The 22625-nt window shown below is 39.9% G+C and overlaps 1 protein-coding gene across 4 annotated transcripts in view; it reads left to right on the top strand.

Moving 5' to 3' along the window:
- nf2b (neurofibromin 2b (merlin)) overlaps positions 1-22625 on the top strand; it is a 75018-nt gene that overhangs the window by 3247 nt on the left and 49146 nt on the right. For 3 of the 4 annotated variants that reach the window (XM_041197406.1, XM_041197404.1, XM_041197405.1), the window contains exons 2-5: positions 6616-6744; positions 10558-10683; positions 12491-12613; positions 20373-20456. In XM_041197406.1, the coding sequence (XP_041053340.1) occupies positions 6655-6744; positions 10558-10683; positions 12491-12613; positions 20373-20456 (423 nt within the window). In that variant the 5' untranslated portion in view covers positions 6616-6654. The remainder of the gene's footprint in view (positions 1-6615; positions 6745-10557; positions 10684-12490; positions 12614-20372; positions 20457-22625) is intronic. The other variant, XM_041197407.1, reaches the window with a different exon arrangement.

The following is a 22625-nucleotide window of genomic DNA, read 5'->3' as shown; positions in this document are numbered from 1 at the left end:
AAGAGAGCAGGGTGGAGTGTTGAAATGGCAAGCGACAGGGAGGTTTAGGTAATTCTTGCGGACAGACCGCAGGTGTTCTGCAAAGCGGTCGCCCAGTTTACGTTTGGTCTCTCCAATGTAGAGGAGACCACATTGTGAGCAACGAATGCAGTAGACTAAGTTGGGGGAAACGCAAGTGAAATGTTGCTTCACTTGAAAGGAGTGTTTGGGCCCTTGAACGGTGAGGAGAGTAGAAGTGAAGGGGCAGGTGTTACATCTTTTGCATGGGCATGGGGTGGTGCCATAGGTGGGGGTTGGGGAGTAGGGGGTGATGGAGGAGTGGACCAGGGTGTCCCGGAGGGAATGATCCCTACGGAATGCCGACAGTGGGGGTGAAGGGAAGATGTGTTTGGTAGTGGCATCATGCTGGAGTTGGCGGAAATGGCAGAGGATGATCCTTTGAATGCGGAGGCTGGTGGGGTGATAAGTGAGGACAAGGGGGACCCTATCATGTTTCTGGGAGGGAGGAGAAGGCGTGAGGGCGGATGCATGGGAGATGGGCCGGACACGGTTGAGGGCCCTGTCAACGACCGTGGGTGGAAAACCTCAGTTAAGGAAGAAGGAGGACATGTCAGAGGAACTGTTTTTGAACGTAGCATCATCGGAACAGATGCGACGGAGGCGAAGGAACTGAGAGAATGGAATGGAGTCCTTACAGGAAGCAGGTGAGGAGCTGTAGTCAAGGTAGCTGTGGGAGTCGGTAGGCTTGTAATGGATATGGGTGGATAGTCTATCACCAGAACAATTTCTCCTTCAACTCCTCTCACTTCCTCCAAATAAAAGGTGTGGCTATGGGTACCTGCATGGGCCCCAGCTATGCCTGTCTCTTTATGAGGTACGTGGAACATTCCTTGTTCCAGTCCTACTCCGGCCCCCTTCCACAACTCTTTCTCCGGTACATCGATGACTACTTCGGTGCTGCTTCGTGCTCTCGTCAGGACTTGAAAAAATTTATTCATTTTGCTTCCAGTCTTCACCCCTCCATCATTTTCACGTGGTCCATCTCTGACACTTCCCTTCCCTTCCTTGACTTTGCTGTCTCAATCTCTGGTGATAGACTATCCACCAATATCCATTACAAGCCTACCGACTCCCACAGCTACCTTGACTACAGCTCCTCACACCCCGCTTCCTGTAAGGACTCCATCCCATTCTCTCAGTTCCTTCGCCTCCGTTGCATCTGTTCCGATGATGCTACCTTCAAAAACAGTTCATCTGACATGTCCTCCTTCTTCCTTAACCGAGGTTTTCCACCCACGGTCGTTGACAGGGCCCTCAACCGTGTCCGGCCCATCTCCCGTGCATTCGCCCTCACGCCTTCTCCTCCCTCCCAGAAACATGATAGGGTCCCCCTTGTCCTCACTTATCACCCCACCAGCCTCCGCATTCAAAGGATCATCCTCCGCCATTTCCGCCAACTCCAGCATGATGCCACTACCAAACACATCTTCCCTTCACCCCCACTGTCGACATTCCGTAGGGATCGTTCCCTCCGGGACACCCTGGTCCACTCCTCCATCACCCCCTACTCCCCAGCCCCACCTATGGCACCACCCCATGCCCACGCAAAAGATGTAACACCTGCCCCTTCACTTCCACTCTCCTCACCGTCCAAGGGCCCAAACACTCCTTTCAAGTGAAACAACATTTCACTTGCATTTCCCCCAACTTAGTCTACTGCATTCGTTGCTCCTCTACATTGGAGAGACCAAACGTAAACTGGGCAACCGCTTTGCAGAACACCTGCGGTCTGTCTGCAAGAATGACCCAAACCTCCCTGTCGCTTGCCATTTTAACACTCCACCCTGCTCTCTTGCCCACATGTCTGTCCTTGGCTTGCTGCATTGTTCCAGTGAAGCCCAACGCAAACTGGAGGAACAACACCTCATCTTCTGACTAGGCATTTACAGCTTTCCGGACTGAATATTGAATTCAACAACTTTAGGTCTTGACCTCCCTCCTCCATCCCCACCCCCTTTCTGTTTCTTCCCCCTTCCTTTTGTTTTTTTCCAATAAATTATATAGATTTTTCTTTTTCCCACCTATTTCCATTATTTTAAAATATTTTTACATCTTTTATGCTCCCCCCACCCCCACTAGAGCTATACCTTAAGTGCCCTACCATCCAATCTTAATTAGCACATTCGTTCAGATAATATCAGCAATTTCGACACCTATGTGTTCTTTTGTTCTGCTGTCTGTGACATCTTTTGATGATCTGCTTCTATCACTGCTTTTGCCTACAACCACAAACCCCCCCCCCACACACACACACACACACACACACACACACACACGCGCCACCTTAAACCAGCTTATATTTCACACCTTCCTGGGATCCACCCTGTTCTGTCGAAGGGTCATGAGGACTCGAAACGTCAACTCTTTTCTTCTCCGCCGATGCTGCCAGACCTGCTGAGTTTTTCCAGGTAATTCTGTTTTTGTTTTGGATAGACTTGGGTTGTTTTCGTTGGAGCACAGAAGACTGAGGGGCGACATGATCGAGGTGTACAAGGTTATGAGGGGCATGGACAGGGTGGATAGGGAGCAGCTATTCCCCTTAGTTGAAGGGTCAGTCACGAGGGGACACAAGTTCAAGGTAAGGGGCAGCAGGTTTAGGGGGGATGTGAGGAAAAGCTTTTTTACCCAGACGGTGGTGATGATCTGGAATGCGCTGCCTGGGAGGGTGGTGGAGGCGTACCTGGTTGAGCACTTGGCACGTCATAACATTCAAGACTATGGGCCAAGTGCTGGTAAATGCGATTAGGTAGGTAGGTCAGGTGTCTCATTTGTTGATGCAGACTCGATGGGTCGAAGGGCCTCTTCTGCACTGAGATTCTGTGATAATATTGTTCATAATGAAGTTCCTTGGCAAGTTTTATCAGGTTAAAGGCACTGGATAAATATAGGTTGTTATCAGTTGAAACATATTTTGAGATTCAGCTGTACTGCGAGAGAGAGTATGAGCAGACATCAGGAAAGCTTTCAAGTTGTTGGCTTCCTTTTTGGGTTTTCTATTTAGTTGTATTGTCATAGCTTTTGGATTTTTGCACTGGATTTTTGGGTTTTTCGCACTGGATCTTTTCTTGGTTTCGTGTCACCAGTTACTGCTGCAGCTCACATCCTAAATGGTCTGAAGTGCACCTTTTTCTGCTCCATATCTAATTAGATGATGCCTTGATCGAAGAATTGCAACAGAGAACTCCATTTGCTGATTTCTGGAATGTACTATGTGACACCATGTGAATTCTCTTTATTGACAGTAAATTGGAAAAGCACTCCATTGAGTTCAGACACTGGCTTCAAACCAACAAATAGTTTTATTTCGAAGTAGATAAATAAACACATGCATAGTTTTCACAGTGAGATATATTTCCCTACGATGCTTGATTTATAAAAGAAAAATAAACTGACTTTCTCTTCATGGTAACCATATTTTTGCTCACTATAACACCCAGGCTAACCTAATCGTCATCAGACTGCCATGGAACTTTAAAAATCATTTAACATTAGTTACACTCCCTGCATTTCTCTTTGAGGACCTCAGAATTAAGGCTGAGAGATGAAGCCCCTGCCAACCAAACTGTCACAGAGGATTTCCATCTGATCAAGGTCCCTGCCCCTTTTTTCAAAAGATTTAGGGAAGCAATCGTGATATGAGGAAAAACTTATTCACAGTCCAAGTGGTTAAGGTCTGAAATGCACTGCCTGAGAGTGTGGTGGAGACAGGTTGAATTGAAGCATTCAAAAGGGGAATTGAGCTGTCATTTGAAAAGAGAGAATGTGCAGGGTTATGGAGAGAAGGCAGGAGAATGGAACTAGGTGAGTTGCTCATTTGGAGAGCCGGTGCAAATGTGATGAGCCAAATGGTCTCCTTCTGTGCCATAACGATTCTATGATTCATTTGAAAAGAACAACACCATAAGCATATAGGGATTGCACTCCTATTCCTGTCGAACAGTGGAGCCATCTGTAACAGTACCCTGAGATATTTGGGATTGTGCACAATGGGCCTCTGGGGGTTGATTGATTAAAACTTCAAACATCTGTTGTATATACCTAAATGAGCTTGCATCTTGATACCTACTCTGTTTAATGTGTGTTTTGAACTAATGGTTTCTGCTATAAACTGCTTGGTGAGACTCTGGAGATGTACATGGTGATTGGATCAGCACAAAGATGATATGCTAAAAATCCAACATTAATTAATCTTATTACGCTCACATTCTGTTGCTAACCCATGGTGCAAACATGTCATAGCTTCTCATCAAGGCAAATGAAAGAGAAGAAAGAACTTGTGTAGCGTTTATATAGCTCATCAGGATGTCCCAAAGTGTTTTATATTCAATAGACAAGTTTTCAGTGTTCAGTGTTCCCTGTTATGGAGGAAATTGCAGCAACTAGTTTGTGCACAGCAATATCTTACAAACCAAAAATGAAGGAATGTTTATTTTTTTGGTGGTATTGATTTAGGGAGGAATGTTGGCTAGGATATAATGAAAAATTGCTGCTCATCTTTGAATCATGCTGTGGAATTTTACATCCATCTTAGCAAGCAGATAGAATGCCAGTTTAGCTTTTCATCTAAAAGACTACATTTCTAACAATTCAGCCATCTTACACCAAATTATGCTCATGTCCTCGTAAGGGACTTGAATGCACAACCCATTGAACTAATCTGACATTTAGGCTACTTCCTAGGGTCTGGGACATTGAGTAATGTTAAACCTTTAATGTGAGGGCACTAGAGTCAGATAGCTGTAGCTTTATGTCTTTCAGGATATTACGGAAGAAATGCCCAACATGAATGCTCCTCAATTTTTGATTTGTTCATTCTAAAAGTTATCAAATTGAATTCTCAGATTATTAGCTTTTAAAACTGCTTCAAAGATAGCAGCAAGCTTTTTTTCAGATGTTCAAAAAGCTGTTGTTAGCTTTTCATCTTGGTCCATATGTTTGGACTTACATTGGTAACAAGGCCAAAAAAGTATTTATCTGTTGCCCTTCTTTCTTAGTGGCCCGAATCTCTCCTGAGTATTGCATCTAGTTCTGGTCACCAAACCTTAGGAAGGATGCGAGGGCCTTTGAGAGGGAATAGAGGAGATTTACTGGAGTGGTTCCAGGAATGGGGAATTTTAGCTACAAGGTTGGAGAAGCTGGGGGTGTTCTCCGTGGAGCAAAGGAAATTGAGGGCAGATTTGATAGAGGTGTACTAGATTATGAAAGGTTTGGATGCAGTAGTCAAGAAAAATCTGTTCCCATCAGTTGATGGTACAGGGACTAGGGGACAGATTTACACTTTTGGGTGAGAAATGTAAGGAAACTAGTGGTAACGCACTGCCCATGATCGTGATGGAAGCAGAGCCGATCAATGATTTCGAAAGGAAATTGGATGGGCACTTGAAGGAAATAAACTTGCAGGGCTATGGGGTTAGAGCTGGGTAATGGAAGTGACAGGATTGCTCAATGGAAAGCCAGCACAGACTCAGATGAGCTGAAGGCCTTCTTCTGTGCTCTAAATTATTCTATGACTCTGTGTTTACAGTAGTGTTTTTAAATATGATCCACTTCACTTCATGCTTTTTCCCACTGCTGACCAGTCCAGTTTTCTGAGCTCACTCTTCTTCCACGCAAAATCTGCATTTCTCATGTAGAATTGCCTGGACTTTCCACGGGGCTCTTCCAATCTCTCACTGGAGCTTCAACAGAAGGTCAGCGGAAACCCAGGAAGAATGACAGAAATAGCAACAAGAATCTGTTAAGTCACCCAATAAATCACTGACCCCTTCTAGCCTCTCAACTCATATTAAACAGTCAATACTATATTTTAATTAACAACAGCGATACAGGCCATTTGGCCTAACTGGTCTATGTCCCACCTGAGGTCTCTGTCACTGGACTTCATCAAATGTTATCTGAATAACTTGAAATAAAACTGTCTGTGTTGATTATACATCTGTTGTAAAACTGACAAGTGTAGTTATAATGGGGTGTGCTTAAAACCATTGTTTATTGTCACTACTGATGTCTTGTCAGAGCAGTCAACACAATGTTGCGGAAACAGCTGACATGCTTCATGTTCACTTTTGCAGCACTTTGCACGCTTATCTCTGCTGGTCATTTTGGGTATCTCGTTGCCCCTGTGTATGCTGACTGGCTGCCAATTTTCGACTCTCCCAACTTGTACCTAAGCTCTTGATAAATTGGGCATTTCTCTTTGAGAAGAGAGTATCAGGCAAATGGAAATTCTATGGATGTAGATTTCCCAGTAGCAGAGATCTTTGATCCTGCAAGATTTGTTGTGGAGGCACTGCGTAAAAGTAAATGATAGAAGAATTGAAACAGAGGTGGACACTCACATACGTCCTGGTTATTAGCTACAGAGCAATGTTAGCAAAAGATGTTTGAAGGGAGACCACTGTATGAAAATATGCATTAGGGAGGTGAATTGCCTTGTCAGAAAAATTGATCGATTTTACTGTATTGTAAATTGCCTTTATTAACTTTACATGTTTAATATAAGTGATCAGAAATGTGCTAAGATTGTGGCATTAATACAGTGCTTTCAATTGTCAGGTTTAATCATAGGAGACAGTCAAAGGATTTAGATGCAAAATGTCGATAATGGGCTTAAAGAAGAAACAACCTAAAACCTTCAAAGTTAAGGTTATTACCATGGATGCAGAGATGGAATTCAGCTGTGAGGTAGGAGAGAGAGTTTGTTTTTGTCTTGTAAGAAAGAAAATAAATTTGAATTTATATAAGTCCTTGTGTCTTTAGATTAAGTGTAGATGCTGTTATGTAGGCACATTTGATAACCAATTTGAGTATAGCAAGATTCCACAACAATTGACTAGTTACTCTTTCTGATGGTAATTATGGAAGTAAGATGGATATGACCATTTATTCTTCAAATAGTGCCTGGGAATGTTTTATGTTTAACTGAACAGACTTCTGTTTAATGTCTCATCTGAAAATCGTCACTCCTGACAATGCAGCTCTCCTTAGTATTGCATTGAAGTGTAGCTCCAATTTTGCGCTTAAATCTGCGGAGTGGAGCTGGAGCCAACATTCTTCTGATGTAGGTGTCATGGAGAGATATTAATGCCTATAATGTTATTGGAAATTTTTTTTTTTAAATAGAGCTCTAGTGAGGCCTGTGTCTATGTCTGTGTCTTAACTGGATTAAAACCAGCTAGTCTGGGTGCTTTGATGTGTAGTAATTTTGAGATAGTAATTAGGTAAACGTAAGGAGGGTAGAAGGTAAAATGTAAATTTGCAATTGTTAAAAGAAACCATTCAAGACTGTGAGTGAAATCTTACACCTAGCTAGGAGACACCAAGCAATGTGTTTTATTTTTTTCAATTTACTGATAAAATTGGCGGGATGAAAGGATGTTATTGTTAGAAGAGGTAAAGTTAAAAGCCTAGTGATACAATGGAAAATTTACATTCAAAGTGAAAGGTATGTATAAAGGAGATTGTGTGTAAGGGAGAGGCATTTTAAGGTCCAACAAGTGTGAGAAGCCTCCAGCCTGTAAGCCTCAAGTCTGTCTGCAAGGACCCAGAGCTGGAAGAAACTAATTTTGAATGCTACTGTCCAGGGTGTGCTTTGCCAGAGGTCTGTTAAATCTATGAGTTTTACTGTTGCCTTAACGAAGATGTAATTGCAAATCAGGTTAATTAGGGGATTTTTGTAGTTATTATAGTAGTAATTTTGCAGACACATGTATGTTTACAATCTTTCTTGTATTAATAAATGTTTAATTTAGTTTTATAAAAACAAACCTCTTGAGAATCACTGGTCTTCTTACTACTGAATTCAAGGCCTGCATCTCAAAACATACAAATTGCAAAAATGGGTTATGACAGTTGTTTCAAGCTACCTTCTGGGATTTGAACAACCCTGCATTTACTATCGGCTATGTCATAATAGTGGATGAGAGTGTTACTTAAAAGACATGTTGGAGTTATAAAAATAGGCTCAAGGAAAGTCACTAATCTCCTAACACGCAAAAAGCTAAAAGGAATGATGCTTGAGCAGCAGTAATGAAACCTTGCAAGAGTGCACTAGCCCATTCCTTATCTCAAACTTGCACGATGAATGATACATTGCAAAATTTAATGGTCATGGTTCTGGAAGACTTGGGATATACTTTTCTTGATTTGCTTGCTAATGTTAGGTTAAAAAAAAATCAGTATTAAGCAGAATGGAGGAGAATATTCTTTCTGATGTTGAATCTGAACCTTAGATATGATTTTATTCATTAAAAGACAGACAAAATGCTAGAAACGTGAAACTAAGAGTTTTTGAAATATTCATTTTCTTATAATGGATTGCATTCAAAGTGTTAACTTTTCTGTCTCTTTACAGATACACTCTGTATTTCCAGCATTTTCTGGGTTTGTCTGCCTGCATAGCAACTGTGACTATACTTAAAAGTAACTCATTGGTGTAAAGTGCTTTGGGGTACTCTGAAGATGTTGATGGCATGATACAAATGCAAGATATTTCTTTACTTTTGAACTTCACATATGGAATGAAGGACTAAGAGATCTCCTATAATGTTGTTCACAGGCACCAGCCACTATAGGATTTGGAGGAGAGCTCTAGGAAACAAACTGAATATTTATATTAAATTGAAAGGTAGCATTTTGCTACTCACTGTGCATGTACAGTGGCCTGAAATGTTTATGTTTCTATTTAGCAGCACTTTTTTGTTTAAGCATAACTGTGTCCTTGTCTGTGTGTCTCTGTGGTATGGGAGTTAGCTAAGTGCCATGAAAACAATTTCTTTATTCAATCTTTAAGATAATTTACTTGACCAGCAGATAACTATCATTCAGAAACTAGGAGTTCAAAGTGACAATATATTAAAAATCTTGTGTCATACACAAGAGAGAAGGAGAAGAGGGCAGACAGCAAAGCAAAAAAGGATGGAGAAGCTAAGGAGAGAAAAGAAAGAGGACACATGGCGAGGTGGACAGAGAGAGAAGCTAAGGAGAGTGAAAAGAAGAGAAAGAAAGCAACAGAAACTGAAGAGGAGTAACAGCAAAAAAAAAAATTAGAGCAGGAAAATGAGTGATCATATCCTCCATATTTTTAACATGTGCAACATCACAGGGGACTGCCTAGTAATACAATAAAAATCAAAAGCTTCTTGTTAACCTTTTACCATATAAATACTTATATCCACATTTATAATGGAAAATGTCAATGCAAACTATCATACCTTAATTACACTTCCCTTCAATGCAGGCACTTCAGGTGTAATTACATTACGACAAGTTTACACAGGCAGTTTCCATTATAAATATGGATGTAGGAATCTATAATGGAAGTACAAAATTAGAAACAGATCCTACAGGCGCTCCTTACCTAGCATATCAAATGGACAGACTGTTCATTTGTTTATGACTGAATGGTTTAAGATGGACACCAAGAAATACACAACTTTAGATAATTAAACTGATTTGTATCTTTTCAAGTTTTCAGAATATCTCTGCAACAGTATGCAATAATGGTTCTTCTTTAACATGTTTAAATTCAGGACTATTATTCTAAACATCCTCCCGAAGTAAAATAATAGTACGATTCTTTCAGAATGTATGTTCTTACTCTCCTGGTTACTTTTGACTTTTCTTTCAAATAATCCTAAATAAAAGGGTTGCAGTGCTTAAATGTTTACAATACTATGAGAAAAGTCAATTTGAACTAACTTTACCACATATCTGTCGATAGAAGCTTGGTACAGTGATCTGAACTCCAGTTGTCTGTTTTGAGTTTCTCCAGAAGTGTTAGTTTTTGGAAAAGTTTCTGCATTTATATATAAATATGTCTCTTTCAAGTAAAATTCAGTTAGTTACTATATTGTTAGCTCTGCCTATCGCCAAGTTTCTTTCTCACTTTTATCTCCTTCATTCTGGAGGCAAGGTGATTCATGCTGCGATATTGTTTTGCAGTGCTAACAGTTCTTGATAATTTGTTAATGATTACCATTGACGATTGTTGAGCCATTTCAGCAGTGTGGTTATCAGAACCACAACTGACCTTGTCCTTATCAAACACCTAAACATTTTTCTTTCTGGGAGGGAAATTGGTTGCAGTTGATTACAATTGGTTACTAGATAGTGGGCATCTTGATTTGGTAATGAATAGTGGTAGGTGCTTGGTTATTGGATGATGTGGTTAGGACCTCCGCCTCTGCCACCTTCCTTTGCACCCAGGGACACTGAGGCTGTTTGTGATTTCATTGTCACTTGGGATAAGATCAGCTATATTAACTCTGAACAAGGATTGAATAAGGGACCTTCCCAATTGTTAAAAGCCCAGTTCCACATAGATCAGTAACCTTGTCTGCTGAGCTCTAGCTTCAAGTGCCTCAACCACTTCCACTTCATCTTTACTAGCGCAAGACTAGTTGACCAGACTAATGAATCAATGTTGTATTCAATATCAAATAGTAAGATAAATTATTACAAAATTATATTTAAATTCTTTTGTTTTCCATTTTGTAGGTGAAATGGAAAGGGAAGGATCTGTTTGACTTGGTGTGTCGAACAATTGGATTGCGTGAAACTTGGTTCTTTGGGCTACGGTATATTGTAAAAGATACATATGCATGGCTAAAAATGGAGAAAAGGGTATGAGGATTTCATTTGATTTTTAAAAATGTTATTTGTAGAAATCAAGAAAAATGTTTCTTGTTAAATCTGAAAATGCTTTCAGCCTAAAAGTTGTAAGCTTAAATCTCAACGAGTGAACGATGTGTCAGTGATTCCCATAGATTTTTAAAGTGTTTAACGTTGATTTAAGAAAATACTTATTTTCTTGCTTAATGATAGGTTGAGTTCCGTATGAGCAGAGCTATTTATACAGATGAGTAGATATATTAAAAATCACCATACAGTCTTGAATTGTTTTGAAGATAATAAAAAATGGCTTTGTGTTTTTAAAAGCTTCAGAACAGTTGATAACTTTGAACAGTGCCAGAAACAGTGGTGAATAAATATTATCTGAACAATGAATGTATTTTAGGCTTGAGTGGATTCCAGCTATTTTTTTATTGCAATATGCACAATATAGACAGAATAACAGCTGTTGTAATCTAATGCCAATTGGCTGTGCAGCTTGACTACTGGTGTCCATAATAACATTAGTTAGAAACCAATTGGTAACAGCACTGTGAGTGGTAAACATAAATAATAAAACTTTGAATGGGAAAGATGTGAAACCATAATAGAAATCGAAACAGTCACTGATTTCACTATCCTTCCAGTTGAAGCTGTGATAGTGGAGAGGTGACTGCAGAGTAAATAAGGTAAGTATTAGAGCCATGTGATTTCAAGATATACTAAGACATGCTGATAGTGAGATGTGCAGGCAGAAGAATTTCAATGTGTTTTCCAGTGGCTAGAAAATAAATCATAGGGTCGCTGATATGATGGGAGAACTGGAACTCTACTTTCTTTAGATACATTTGGTAGGGAGTTTGTTGTCTTAATGTCTAGTTCCCAGAAAATGGCAACCAAATTTAAGAATAAGGGTGCTCACTCACCCTGTTTCTTATCCTTTCACAAGAAATGTTTTTGGCCCACCTGTTTTGTTCAGTACTTCTTTGCTGGTTAACTAATTTAGACTGAAAAATAAAGTAAACCTGCATTAGCAGGTGAAACATTTACGATTGCACTATTTTCCATTTGCTGTTAGAAAAGCAGTGGATGAACAAGTTAGATAAAACCCACTGAATAAGATTCATTTTTCTGTATAATGAAAGCAGTTAGAAGTGCATCAGTGATGAAGATGCCTGTCCGTTTCTTGTAGTCAGACTCTAAATTACCCAAGACTTGTATTGAATCTTACCAATCCAGAGCTGATTATGAAAATACTTATTTGGCTTAAAAATTATTTATTTTTCTAGTATATTTAACTATAAAAGAAATATCAGTGCTATTTCAATAATGGTGTAAGTTAATTCAGCTCCACCACAGTACCACACACTTGAGGGTTTGCCATTTAATCAGCTTTATTGTTTAAACAAAATATGTTCCAAAAAAACCCATATATTTTCTATTTTCTATTTAAAACCACAATGTGAAGAAAGGATGGAGATCACCTACGACTTGATAGCTATCTGCTTGGATGCATTTAATAGAGCAAATGATTGCCTATTTCAATCTAATGTTTCCCCTTCCAGTGGGGGAATGCTTGATTGCATTTTTACGCCTCCACTAGCTGGCATAGTTGAGATATGAAATTCACAGTCTTTCCAAATGCACCAAATTTCTGTCACAAACTTTATATTATTCTAATTACGCTGCAATAGTGCTGCTTTTGAAGGAAAAAAAATCATTTTAATTCTTCATATTAGTTTGAGATGAGTATTGATGGTAAGAATTTCTGTTTAAGTGAATAAGGGGAATTTACTTAATGTTGTATTTTTGTAAATAGGTGTTGGATCAAGAGGTTCCTAAGGAGGATCCAATCACATTTCATTTCCTGGCCAAGTTTTATCCTGAGAAAGTAGAAGAAGAGCTTGTCCAGGAAATCACGCAGCACCTTTTCTTCCTACAGGTCTGTGTCCACATAATCACATGATTTGTTTTTCTCCTGCAGGTTTGTTTTAAAAAGAAGTTTCAACAGAAAAGGTTTGGTTGTGTTCCTGATGTACGTACCTGCAATGTTCTTGATCAGTCCTTATCAATGATCTGGATGCTGTAAGGTTATGTATCCTCTGGGATATATATTTCTGGCACTAAAGCACCTCCAAATTTGATTGGATTTTACAGTTAAACATCTGGTTGCAACATTGGACCTGTTTTTATGTCTGTTGAATCTAGAGGTGCAGCATGAATACTGATGAAATGTATATAGTTTCTCCACCACTCTACTTAAGATAAGTAACATAACTTTGATTTAAACGAGAAAGGGCAGTAAGGATCACAAGTTTACTCTTATGGTGAAATTTAAATAGATTGTACAAGCTAGAATCAGTCGAGCTCTGAGAGGTCAGCAGAGTGAGGAGGTAGCTGAGAGACTGCAGGAGTTAGACACTGAAGTCCAGTTGACTTGAAACTGCATTGTTGTTTGGATTTCAGAGTGCTTTCAGGCAAGATGGTAGCAATCTATATTATATCAAACCTTTCATGATGTGGGCTTCCTGGAAACTGAGTGTCCAGGTCGATCACATATATAGGAAGAGTCATGAGGTGGGCTGGATTGAACACAAAAATACTGAACTTGAGGCATAATTGGAGGCACACAACACTGTTCAGTAGCAGAAAGTGATTATGCAAAGCAAGCGAGAATGAAATGGTAGTGAGGAACTTGGTAGTGAGAGGAGTAGACAGTTGATTTTGGAACTGAACATGAGTTCTTTGTATTGTCACCAGCACTCTGGTTAAAGGACATAAGGGCTGATGCAGAAGCTCTTGGAGAGGACAGAGCATTAGCTGAAAATTATAGCTCCTATTACAACCAATAATTTGGAGGAAAATAAGTTATGCAAAAGGGTTCCACTTGTTATAAGATGGATTAAAAAGCAGGACCTCAAAGATAACCTTGGGTTTACAAGTGAATAAAAGAACAATATGATCAGGAAGGTAAATGGGTGGCTGTAGGCCTGGTGCCAGAAGGAAGGGTGCATATTCCTGAGGTTTGGTTTAGCTGTAATCTGTATTGTTGGGATGACTTAGACTGGAAGGCAGAGGAAACAAGGGTTAGCGGCAAGTAGGGCCATAGTGCAAAAGATGATGTGTAAAAATGTTAAAAGAACAAGATTAAAGGAACTGTATCTGAATGCACAGAGCATTTGCAATAAGGTAGATGAATTAACAGCGCAGATAGATGTAAACGGGTATGAAATGATTACGCTTATGGAGGCATGGCTGCAGGTTGACCAAGGCTGGGAACTGAAGAGTGCTTGACATTTAGGAAGGACAGGGGAAAAGGAAAAGGAGCTGAGGTGTGTTGTTAGTTAAGAATGTAATCAGTGCAATAGTGAGAGAGGATATTGGCTCAGGAAAATCTAGATGTAGAGTCAATCTGGGTGGAGCTAAGAAGCAACAAGAGGTGGCAAACATTAGTGGGAGTGTCTGTAGGCCTCCAAACAGTAGTAGTAAGATAGGGGACAGCGTTAAACAGGAAATTAGAGATGCATATAACCAGGGTGCTATAATAATCATGGGTGACTTTAATCTACGTATAGACTGAGCAAACCAAATTAGCAATAATACTGTGGCAGATGAATTCCTGGAGTGTGTACAAGATGGTTTTTTAGACCAGTATGTCAAGGATCCGACTGGTGAACAGGTTATCCTAGATTTGGTTTTGCACAATGAGAAGGGTTTAATTAATAATCTTGTTGTGTGAGCTCCTTTAGGGAACAGTGACCATAACATGATAGAATTCTACATTAGGATGGAAAATGAAGTCGTCCAGTCGTCCAATTTAGGGTCCTAAATCTTAAGGAAGGAAACTGCGAAGGCATGAGACGTGAGTTGGATAAGAGAGATTGGGGAACTTCATTAATAGGCATGACAGTGAATAAGCAATGGCTAATATTTAAGGAACAAATGTATGCATTGTAACAGTTATACATTCCTTTCTGCAAAAATACAGCAGGAAAAGCAGCCCAACCATGGCTAACAAATTAAATTAATGATAGTATTAGATTCAAAGAGGAGTCTTAAAAGTAGCTAGAAAAAGTATCAAGCCTGAGGATTGGGAGCATTTTAGAATTCAGCAAAGGAAGACCAAGAGACAGATTAACAGGGGAAAAATAGGATATAAGAGTAAACTTGCAAGGAAATAAAAGCAAACTATAAAAACTTCTATAAGTATGTAAAAAGAAAAAGATTAGTGATGACAAATGTATTTCCCTTGCAGTCCGAAACGGGAGAATTTATAATAGAGAGCAAGGAAATGGCAGAGCAATTAAACAACTACTTTGGTTCTGCCTTTGGAAGAAGACACAAATAGCTTCCCAGAAGTGCCAGGGAACCAGGGGTCTAGTGAGAAGGCGGAATTGAAGGAAATTGACATTACTGAAAGAATAGTGCTGGAGAAATTCATGGGACTGAAAGCCGATAAATCTCCAAGGCCTGATAATCTACATCCCAGGGTACTAAAGGAGGTGGCCATGGAAGTAGTGAGTGTGTTGGTTGTCAACTTCCAAAATTCTATAGATTCTGGAACAGCCCTGGCAGATTGGAGGGTGGCAAATATAATCCCATTATTTAAAAAAGGAGGGAGAGAGAAAGCAGGGAATTACAAACCATAACATCAGTAGGAGGGAAAATGGTAGAGCCTGTTATAAAGGATGTGATAACGAGACACTTGGAAAATATCAATGGGATTAGACAAAGTCAACATGGATTTCTGAAAGGGAAATCATGTTTGACAAACTTACTGGAGTGTTTTGAGGATATAACTAGCAGAATAGATAACGGAGAACCAGTGGATGCGGTGTATTTGGATTTTCAGAAAGCTTTTGATAAAGTCCCACATAAAAGGTTGGTGTGCAAAATTAAAGCACACACAATTGAGGGTAATATATTGACATGGATTGAGAGTTGGTTAGTAAACTGGAAATAGAGAGTAGGAATAAATGGTCTTTTTCGGAGTGGCAGGTGGTGACTAGTGGGGTATTACAGGGATCAGTGCTTGGGCCCCAGCTATTCACAATATATATCAATGATTTGGATGAGGGAACTAAATGTAATATTTCCAAGTTTGCTGACAATACAAAACTTGGTGGGAATGTGGGTGGTGAGGAGGATGTTAAGGTGATTTAGACAGGTTGAATGTGTGGGCAAATAGATGGCAGATGCAGTATAACATGGATAAGTGTGAAGTTATCCCCTTCGGTAGGAAAAACAGAGGAGCAGAGTATTATTTAACTGCCGATAGATTGGGAAATGTTGATGTACAAAGGGACCTGGATGCCATTGTAAACCAATCACTGAAAGCAAGCATGCAGGTGCCACAAGCAGTTAAGAAGGCAAATGGTATGTTGGCCGCCTTTGTGAGACGACTTGAGTACAAGAGCAAAGATATCTTGCTGCAGTTGAACAGGGCCTTGCTGAGACCACATCTAGGGTATTGTGTGCAGTTTTGGTCTCCTTACCCAAGAAAGGATATACTTGCCATAGAGGGAATGCATTGAAGCCTGATTGATTCCTGGGATGGCAAGATTGTCGTATGAGGAGAGTTTGGGTCAATTAGGTTTGTATTCACTGAAGTTTAGAAGAATGAGTGGGGATCTCATTGAAATGTATAAAATTCTGACAGGGTTAGGCAGACTGAATGCAGAGATGATGTTTCCTCTAGCTGGGGTGGGGGTCTGAAACAAGAGGTTTGTTATGACCACAGCAGATGTTAATTGCTGAGCAAAACAAATCCCAGAGGGAAACTTGGCTGACGGGCCATACCATTTTTTGTATTCTGAGAATGAGAAGAAAACGGACTGATCTCAGCAGCAAGAAGCCCAGTAATACTTGGGATTTTAAAAATTAAAAGTAAATGTTTTATTAATAGGAATAATAGAAAACTTAAGCACACAGTATTGCAGTTTAAAATTAGTCTTCCAAAACATTCCCCCAGAAGACTCCCTACTTGGCCAGACCCACAAGTAAACACCTTCTAGGTAGCACATTCCCTTATGGATGTTTAACTATAAAAATCCAGTAATATTACCCAAGGCAAACTGCTGTAGCTTAATAGAGGCATACCACATGATCTCTTAAACTCTCTCCCACTCTGCTTGTTACAGCCCAAGACTTTTCTGGTTTGACTGGATGGCTGGTTCAAACTGCAACTTCTCCCGGCCTAGAGCTGTTACCAGGAGATCTTTCTCGCACAGCCAACAGCTAACAGCCCAATAGCCAACAGCTACCAACTTCCAATCAACAGCCACCCTAAGCTTTCCACAGTAACTCTAAAATACCTTTACCCCTCCTTTCATCTCAGATTCCATTGTTCTCACACCTCTTTGAAGGTAGGAAGTCCTTTCAAATATAAAATCTTTCATGTTTCTATTTTGTTTCTGCTTTCTGGTCATTAAAATGTAATATATCTTCTGTTTACATATGGAACTGCTGCAAGATGCAGACATGTTTCTTTACACCTCTTACCTCCCTTTGATATTCAAATGAACTCTCAACTTATCTAAAAATGCAAGTGTTAGATCTAACCTATCTCATTACAAATGCACAAACCTAACTCGTCTGTCCTTTCATGTCTCAAACTTCCCAGACAACCTGTCTTCCAGTAACCTTTCTCCAGCTTAATTAAATCATTTATATACACACACACACACACACACACACACACACATGCAGACACAGACTTCACAGACTTTAGCACAATTTTCCCCCAAAATATTCTCAAAAAATCTATTCTAACAGGGTCACAGTCTCAGGACGTGGGGTGGCCCATTTTGGACTGAGATGAGAAACTTTTTCACTCAGAGGATGCTGAACCTGTGGAATTCTCTACCACAGAAGGCTGTGGAGGTCAAGCCACTAAATATATTTAGGGAGGAAATAGACTTCTAGACTCTAAAGGCGGCAAGGAGTATGGGGAGAGAGCAGGAGTATAGCATTGAAATAGAGGATCAGCTATGGTCATATTGAATGGCGGACCAGGCTTGAAGGGCTGAATGACCTACTGCTATTTTCTGAGTTTCTATGGAACAGAACCGGGCCCACTGTCTCACAAGTTGGTTAACTAAAGCTGTGATGAAGCATTTAAACTAGTGTGTCCAGGGTCAGGGAGAAGACTGAAGTAGGCAGCTTGGAACAAGCACAACTTTTCGATATAGGTGAAAAGGTGGGATAGAAAGACTAAAATGTTTGATAAGGATCAGATAATTAAAACAAAATCAAGATCTGAAAAAGCACAGAAAGGAAAAATTGTCTAATCAGAGTAACCCAAAGCAAAATGTCTAATCATACAAAGTTGAGTAACATAATTGGGGAATTGGATTAATTGCTTAATATAGAATGTTATGTGACAATAGCAATTACTGAACCTAACCTGATATCTAAATGTAAAACTTTCAAGAGGGACATAAAAGGAACCGAGTGCAGAAGGGTAGTGATACTAATTATAGAAATATTGTAACTCTGAAGTGTAAAGATTTGAATGGAAGAATGGTCCAAATTGAATCCCTTTGAATTTAACTAGACCTTCCATCACACCGTTGAAGTATATTATAAACTTAACAATAGAAAGGAATTGAGAATACTTGACAAATTTAATGCATTTTTTGAAGAAGTGGGTAATTTGATAGGCAAAATGAGATGTAGCATGTATAGGTTTTCAGAATGGGTTTGATGAGGTGCTTCATAGGTTTTTTGCACAAATTCAGACACTGGCTTAAGAGGAAATGTGCCAGCATAGATAAAAAGTTGGTTGGCAGACAAGAAGTAAAGAGCTAGAGTTAATCACCATTGCATGGATTGAAGATAAGTTGTTGGTGGCGTACCTCGCTGTCAGGGCTGAGTCTGCTTTTGTTCTCTTATAAGTAGAAATTTTGCTTTGGATATAGCATGGCAAAGCTGCTGGTGATGCAAAAGTGGAGTTTTGATAAACAATGAGGGATGACGACAAAAGACTTCAAGTGGACATAAGTTAGCAGAATAGGCAGAGAGGCGACTAATGCAATTAATATATTTGTTGGCAATTTGCTACAGGAGAAAAAACAGGAAATTGGCCAACATTTAATGCAAAAATATAGATGTGGATGAAGAGAGGAGCACTATAAAGATCAAATCTATAATTTCTTAGGGCATGAGTGCAGGTAAATTAAGCCATAAAGAAAGATAATTGTGTTTTGGATATTATTAATTGGCATTTAGCAGTCAAGAGCAAAGTGATAATTTTGTGCAAGGGGATGCTCAAGCCACAGTTAGAACACTGTGCATTTTTGAACCGTCCATTGTAAAAAATTATATAATGGAAATTGCACAGCACAAAATGGCGAGGTGCAACACAATACTTCTGAGGACAGATTTGCAATCCTGGGATTATTTTCACTGGAATAGGGAAGGCTAAAAGGTGATTTAATAGATAGTTTTTAAAATTATGAAGGGTTTTATGTAGGGAAAGACTGTTTCTTCTACTTGGAGAACAGGGTCATCAATTTAAAATGGCCACTAAGTGATTGAGAAGAGAGGGAGAGATCAGAAAATGGGTGGGAAGGTAGGGAAAGAATGAGAAGAGGGAAATGAAAGGACTAAACTTCAGAGGAGGGAGTGATAGGTGTTAAGAAAAGGGGTAGGGCAAGAGGATGATTGGGAGACAGAATATTTTGCCATAGGGAATAGTTGAAACAGAGACCATTTACAACTAAAACAGCTTGAAAGTGGGACAGAATGTTTCAGCACCTGGAATTTCCAGGCTTGCGATGTAGGTAAAGGCTGGTCTGATTGTTCAATACCCGCCAATCAGGGAATAGCTTTTTCCAATCATCCAAGTCTGTAAGCTTGAAGCAGTTGTAGTCAGTATTTTGCAGAAGTGTAAAGAAAGGAGTAATTGTCAACCTGGATGAAAGAAGTTAATTAGTCACTGCTTTGACATCGCTAGTGTTGATTACAATAGAGGGAGGTACAGGAGAATTAAGCCTTTAATATTTGGAAATATAGCTCGAAGGAACAGAAGAATTATGCTTCTGCATCACCAATAGTTAATGACATGGTATGTAATTGTTCAGTCCACGGTTGCTAAAAAGATTTGTTCAGTTTCCGATCAGGGATATGCTAACCTGAGGATGTGATGTCTCCTACTTGGGGAGGCAATGATAAAGGTAATAGAAGCAGGGAGTTACAGCTGGCAGGCTGCAGTGATATTGTTGGTGGCTGTGAGCAGGCTGTACCTCCATCTGTTGACTGCAAACTGTTAGCCAGGGAGAAGAAAATAATTAACTTATAGGGAAAAATACCACACAATAGGCCTTAAAAGAAACCTGAAAAGTCAAGGCATGAATAAACATCCGTTCCAAGTAAAGCTTGCTTAATTCAAGTAACTCTAACTGGATTAAAATGATCTCTAAGCAATTTAAGAGTAATGTTTCAGTTTTAGATATTGATGTGTGTCAATTAAATATGTGTTGATGGGTTTTTCCCAATTGATTTTTGCAAATTGTTATCATATAGAATTGTATATTGGATTTAAGTGACACCTCGCACTGAATTTCTTCTTCCAGAATTTATGAATCATTTTGTTCTAATGTATTTGGCCAACTCATATGATTAAAAGTGCCCATGAGATCATCAAATACTTGAATTATGGATTCTTAATTTTGAATTAATTATTGTTTTCCTTCTTGTAGGTTAAGAAGCAGATTTTGGATGAGGAGATTTACTGTTCCCCTGAGGCTTCAGTGTTGTTGGCATCCTATGCTGTTCAAGCTAAGGTCTGTGTAAGATAATCAATTTGGAGTGCCCCACTTCAGAATATGAAAGTGTAAAATTTACTGCAGCCATCAAACTGCTTTTCCTTAAAGGATAGAAATAGCATTTTTCTACATTAAAGGTGCTAATTAAATGAGATGCTAAAGTTTCCAGCAGAAAGTACACATCTGTACAGCCTTAAATTAATATTTTTCCTTTTTAATTGGGTGATTAAGCACCCTTGTGTTTAAGGATACTATTTTAATGTTGGTTATGTAGCTGGTTTTTTTGACTTGATGGTGACCTCCTTCAAAGGTCAACAGAATAGCCTGAAGTTCTAAGTGCCAAATACCCAGGACATGACCTGAGTTTTTTTTAAAGTGGAGGTGGGGTTGGTGACTTTGTCCTTGGTTGCAACCTGAAGCTCAAGTGCTTAATTTCTTGTTGCGCTCCTGTCACTTCCTTCTATCCATCTTTTCAGGCATCCTCAGCAAGTGCAAGGTAGATGTTTATTGATCCCATTGAACATGTTAAGCCCTCTTCCATCTCCCCTCACCAAGACATCTCTGGCACACAAGCTCTTTCTCTCTGACACAGGACCTCCTACTAGATAGTCAGTCCTATCTTGAGCGTGGGAAGCAGGGAATTACCCGAGGTCATTCTGTTCTTTCTGTTATGCCTGCTTTGTTTTGGTTGCTGGATAAGGAATGCACTTGATTTGTAAGCTGACCAATGGAGATTGTGATTGTGGCTGAGGCCCTTTAGACCAGGTCTAGGAACATAGATGGTAGAGTGGTGCTGTGCCCTGGTTGTGGTATTGTGATCTATCACAGGAACATTTCCACCAGCTTTGCTTGAGTTCCTGTGCCCCCTGTTGTCTGCAATTTGCAGGAGCTGGGGAGGTTTGCGTCATGGCTTTAAGATTTTCAGGATATAGTTTTGTATGTTTTAGGCTTTTCCTTCAGAGAGTTGTTTCAGTACCATCAATGGATACTGTGAGCATTCTGTTTATTTTTCTTGGTGGGCAGATTTGCTGGTCAATTATTGTTTGAGGACTGTTCCATGTCCTGTGGCTATAGCGTCATTCTTTAGAAGGGTCGCAGTCAGGTGATCTAGGTTCCAGTGTATTAACCTTTTAACAGTATACTGTTTTCAGTTTTTTGTATTTGATGGGACATCACTGGAAGTTTCAGATAACGGCTGACTGCTTTCTCATCTTGGTGGTTTCTATTTAGGGTAATGTCATAGCAAAGGGGTGGACAGAGACCTGCAGTGGTTGATCAGGCAGGAGATGAGGGAACAGCCTGAGTGTGCAGCACCTTTAGTGGAAGGAAGGCCACTCCTGTGGTCGATTTGGCCAAGATGAGGGGACAAGGGATAATTCTTCTCCAGAGAACAGAGGAGTGTGCCTGGAGATAGAAAGGTTGATTACTATGATGAGTTCTCCTGTTGCTGTGCAGGACTTGGTATTTTGGGTTCATTTGGCTCTTTGACGTTTCTGTCCGGGGAATCAGCTGAGATAATGGTAAGCAGCTCCTGCTGACTGGATTTTATAACAAGCTAATGTTCCCTGCTCCAGAGTCCTGAATGGGTGTCAGGGCAGCATTTTTTTTTTTGAACGGGGCCTGATACAACACTGGGTTTCCATCCTGAGTATTGCAGTGGGAGAAGAGTGTGGGGCAAAGACTCTTATAGTTGTAGATCTCCTTGTTAAGCCTTTAGCACCCATTTCCTTCAGTGGTGGACGTGTTTGTTCCATGTACCTACCACGTTTATATTTTGCTGTATTTTACCTGCATTGGTGGAGTTTATGAAGAAAAGGACGGAATGGGAAAGACCCCGCTTCCCAAGCTGCAACACTCGATCAGGATCATGAGACCAGACTTATGTTCTACCCCCTCCATAATCTAGGGTACAGTGACTAATTGTAGAATCGTGATAAAAATGTGAGCAGGTGATCAGATTGATAACTATGAAATGAACTCATAGAGATTCTCGTGCCTTCTATGTTAATGGATTGCACAATCAATCATACTCCTTGATTACACAGTTACTCAATCCAGTGTTGAAACTAAATAGACCAGAAGGCCCAGGCTCAATTCTTGGATGGTGCTGAATTAACTAGGGTGCAAGTGGAGCTGTTTCAATTGGTCAAGAGTGTTCTAGCATAATGAAGTGGATCTAACATTGGT

The sequence above is a fragment of the Carcharodon carcharias genome, chromosome 10, assembly GCF_017639515.1.
Source record: "Carcharodon carcharias isolate sCarCar2 chromosome 10, sCarCar2.pri, whole genome shotgun sequence".
In the NCBI taxonomy this organism is placed as follows: domain Eukaryota; kingdom Metazoa; phylum Chordata; class Chondrichthyes; order Lamniformes; family Lamnidae; genus Carcharodon; species Carcharodon carcharias.
Note: the sequence above shows the minus strand (reverse complement) of the source record. Positions and strands in the feature narration are given on the sequence as shown.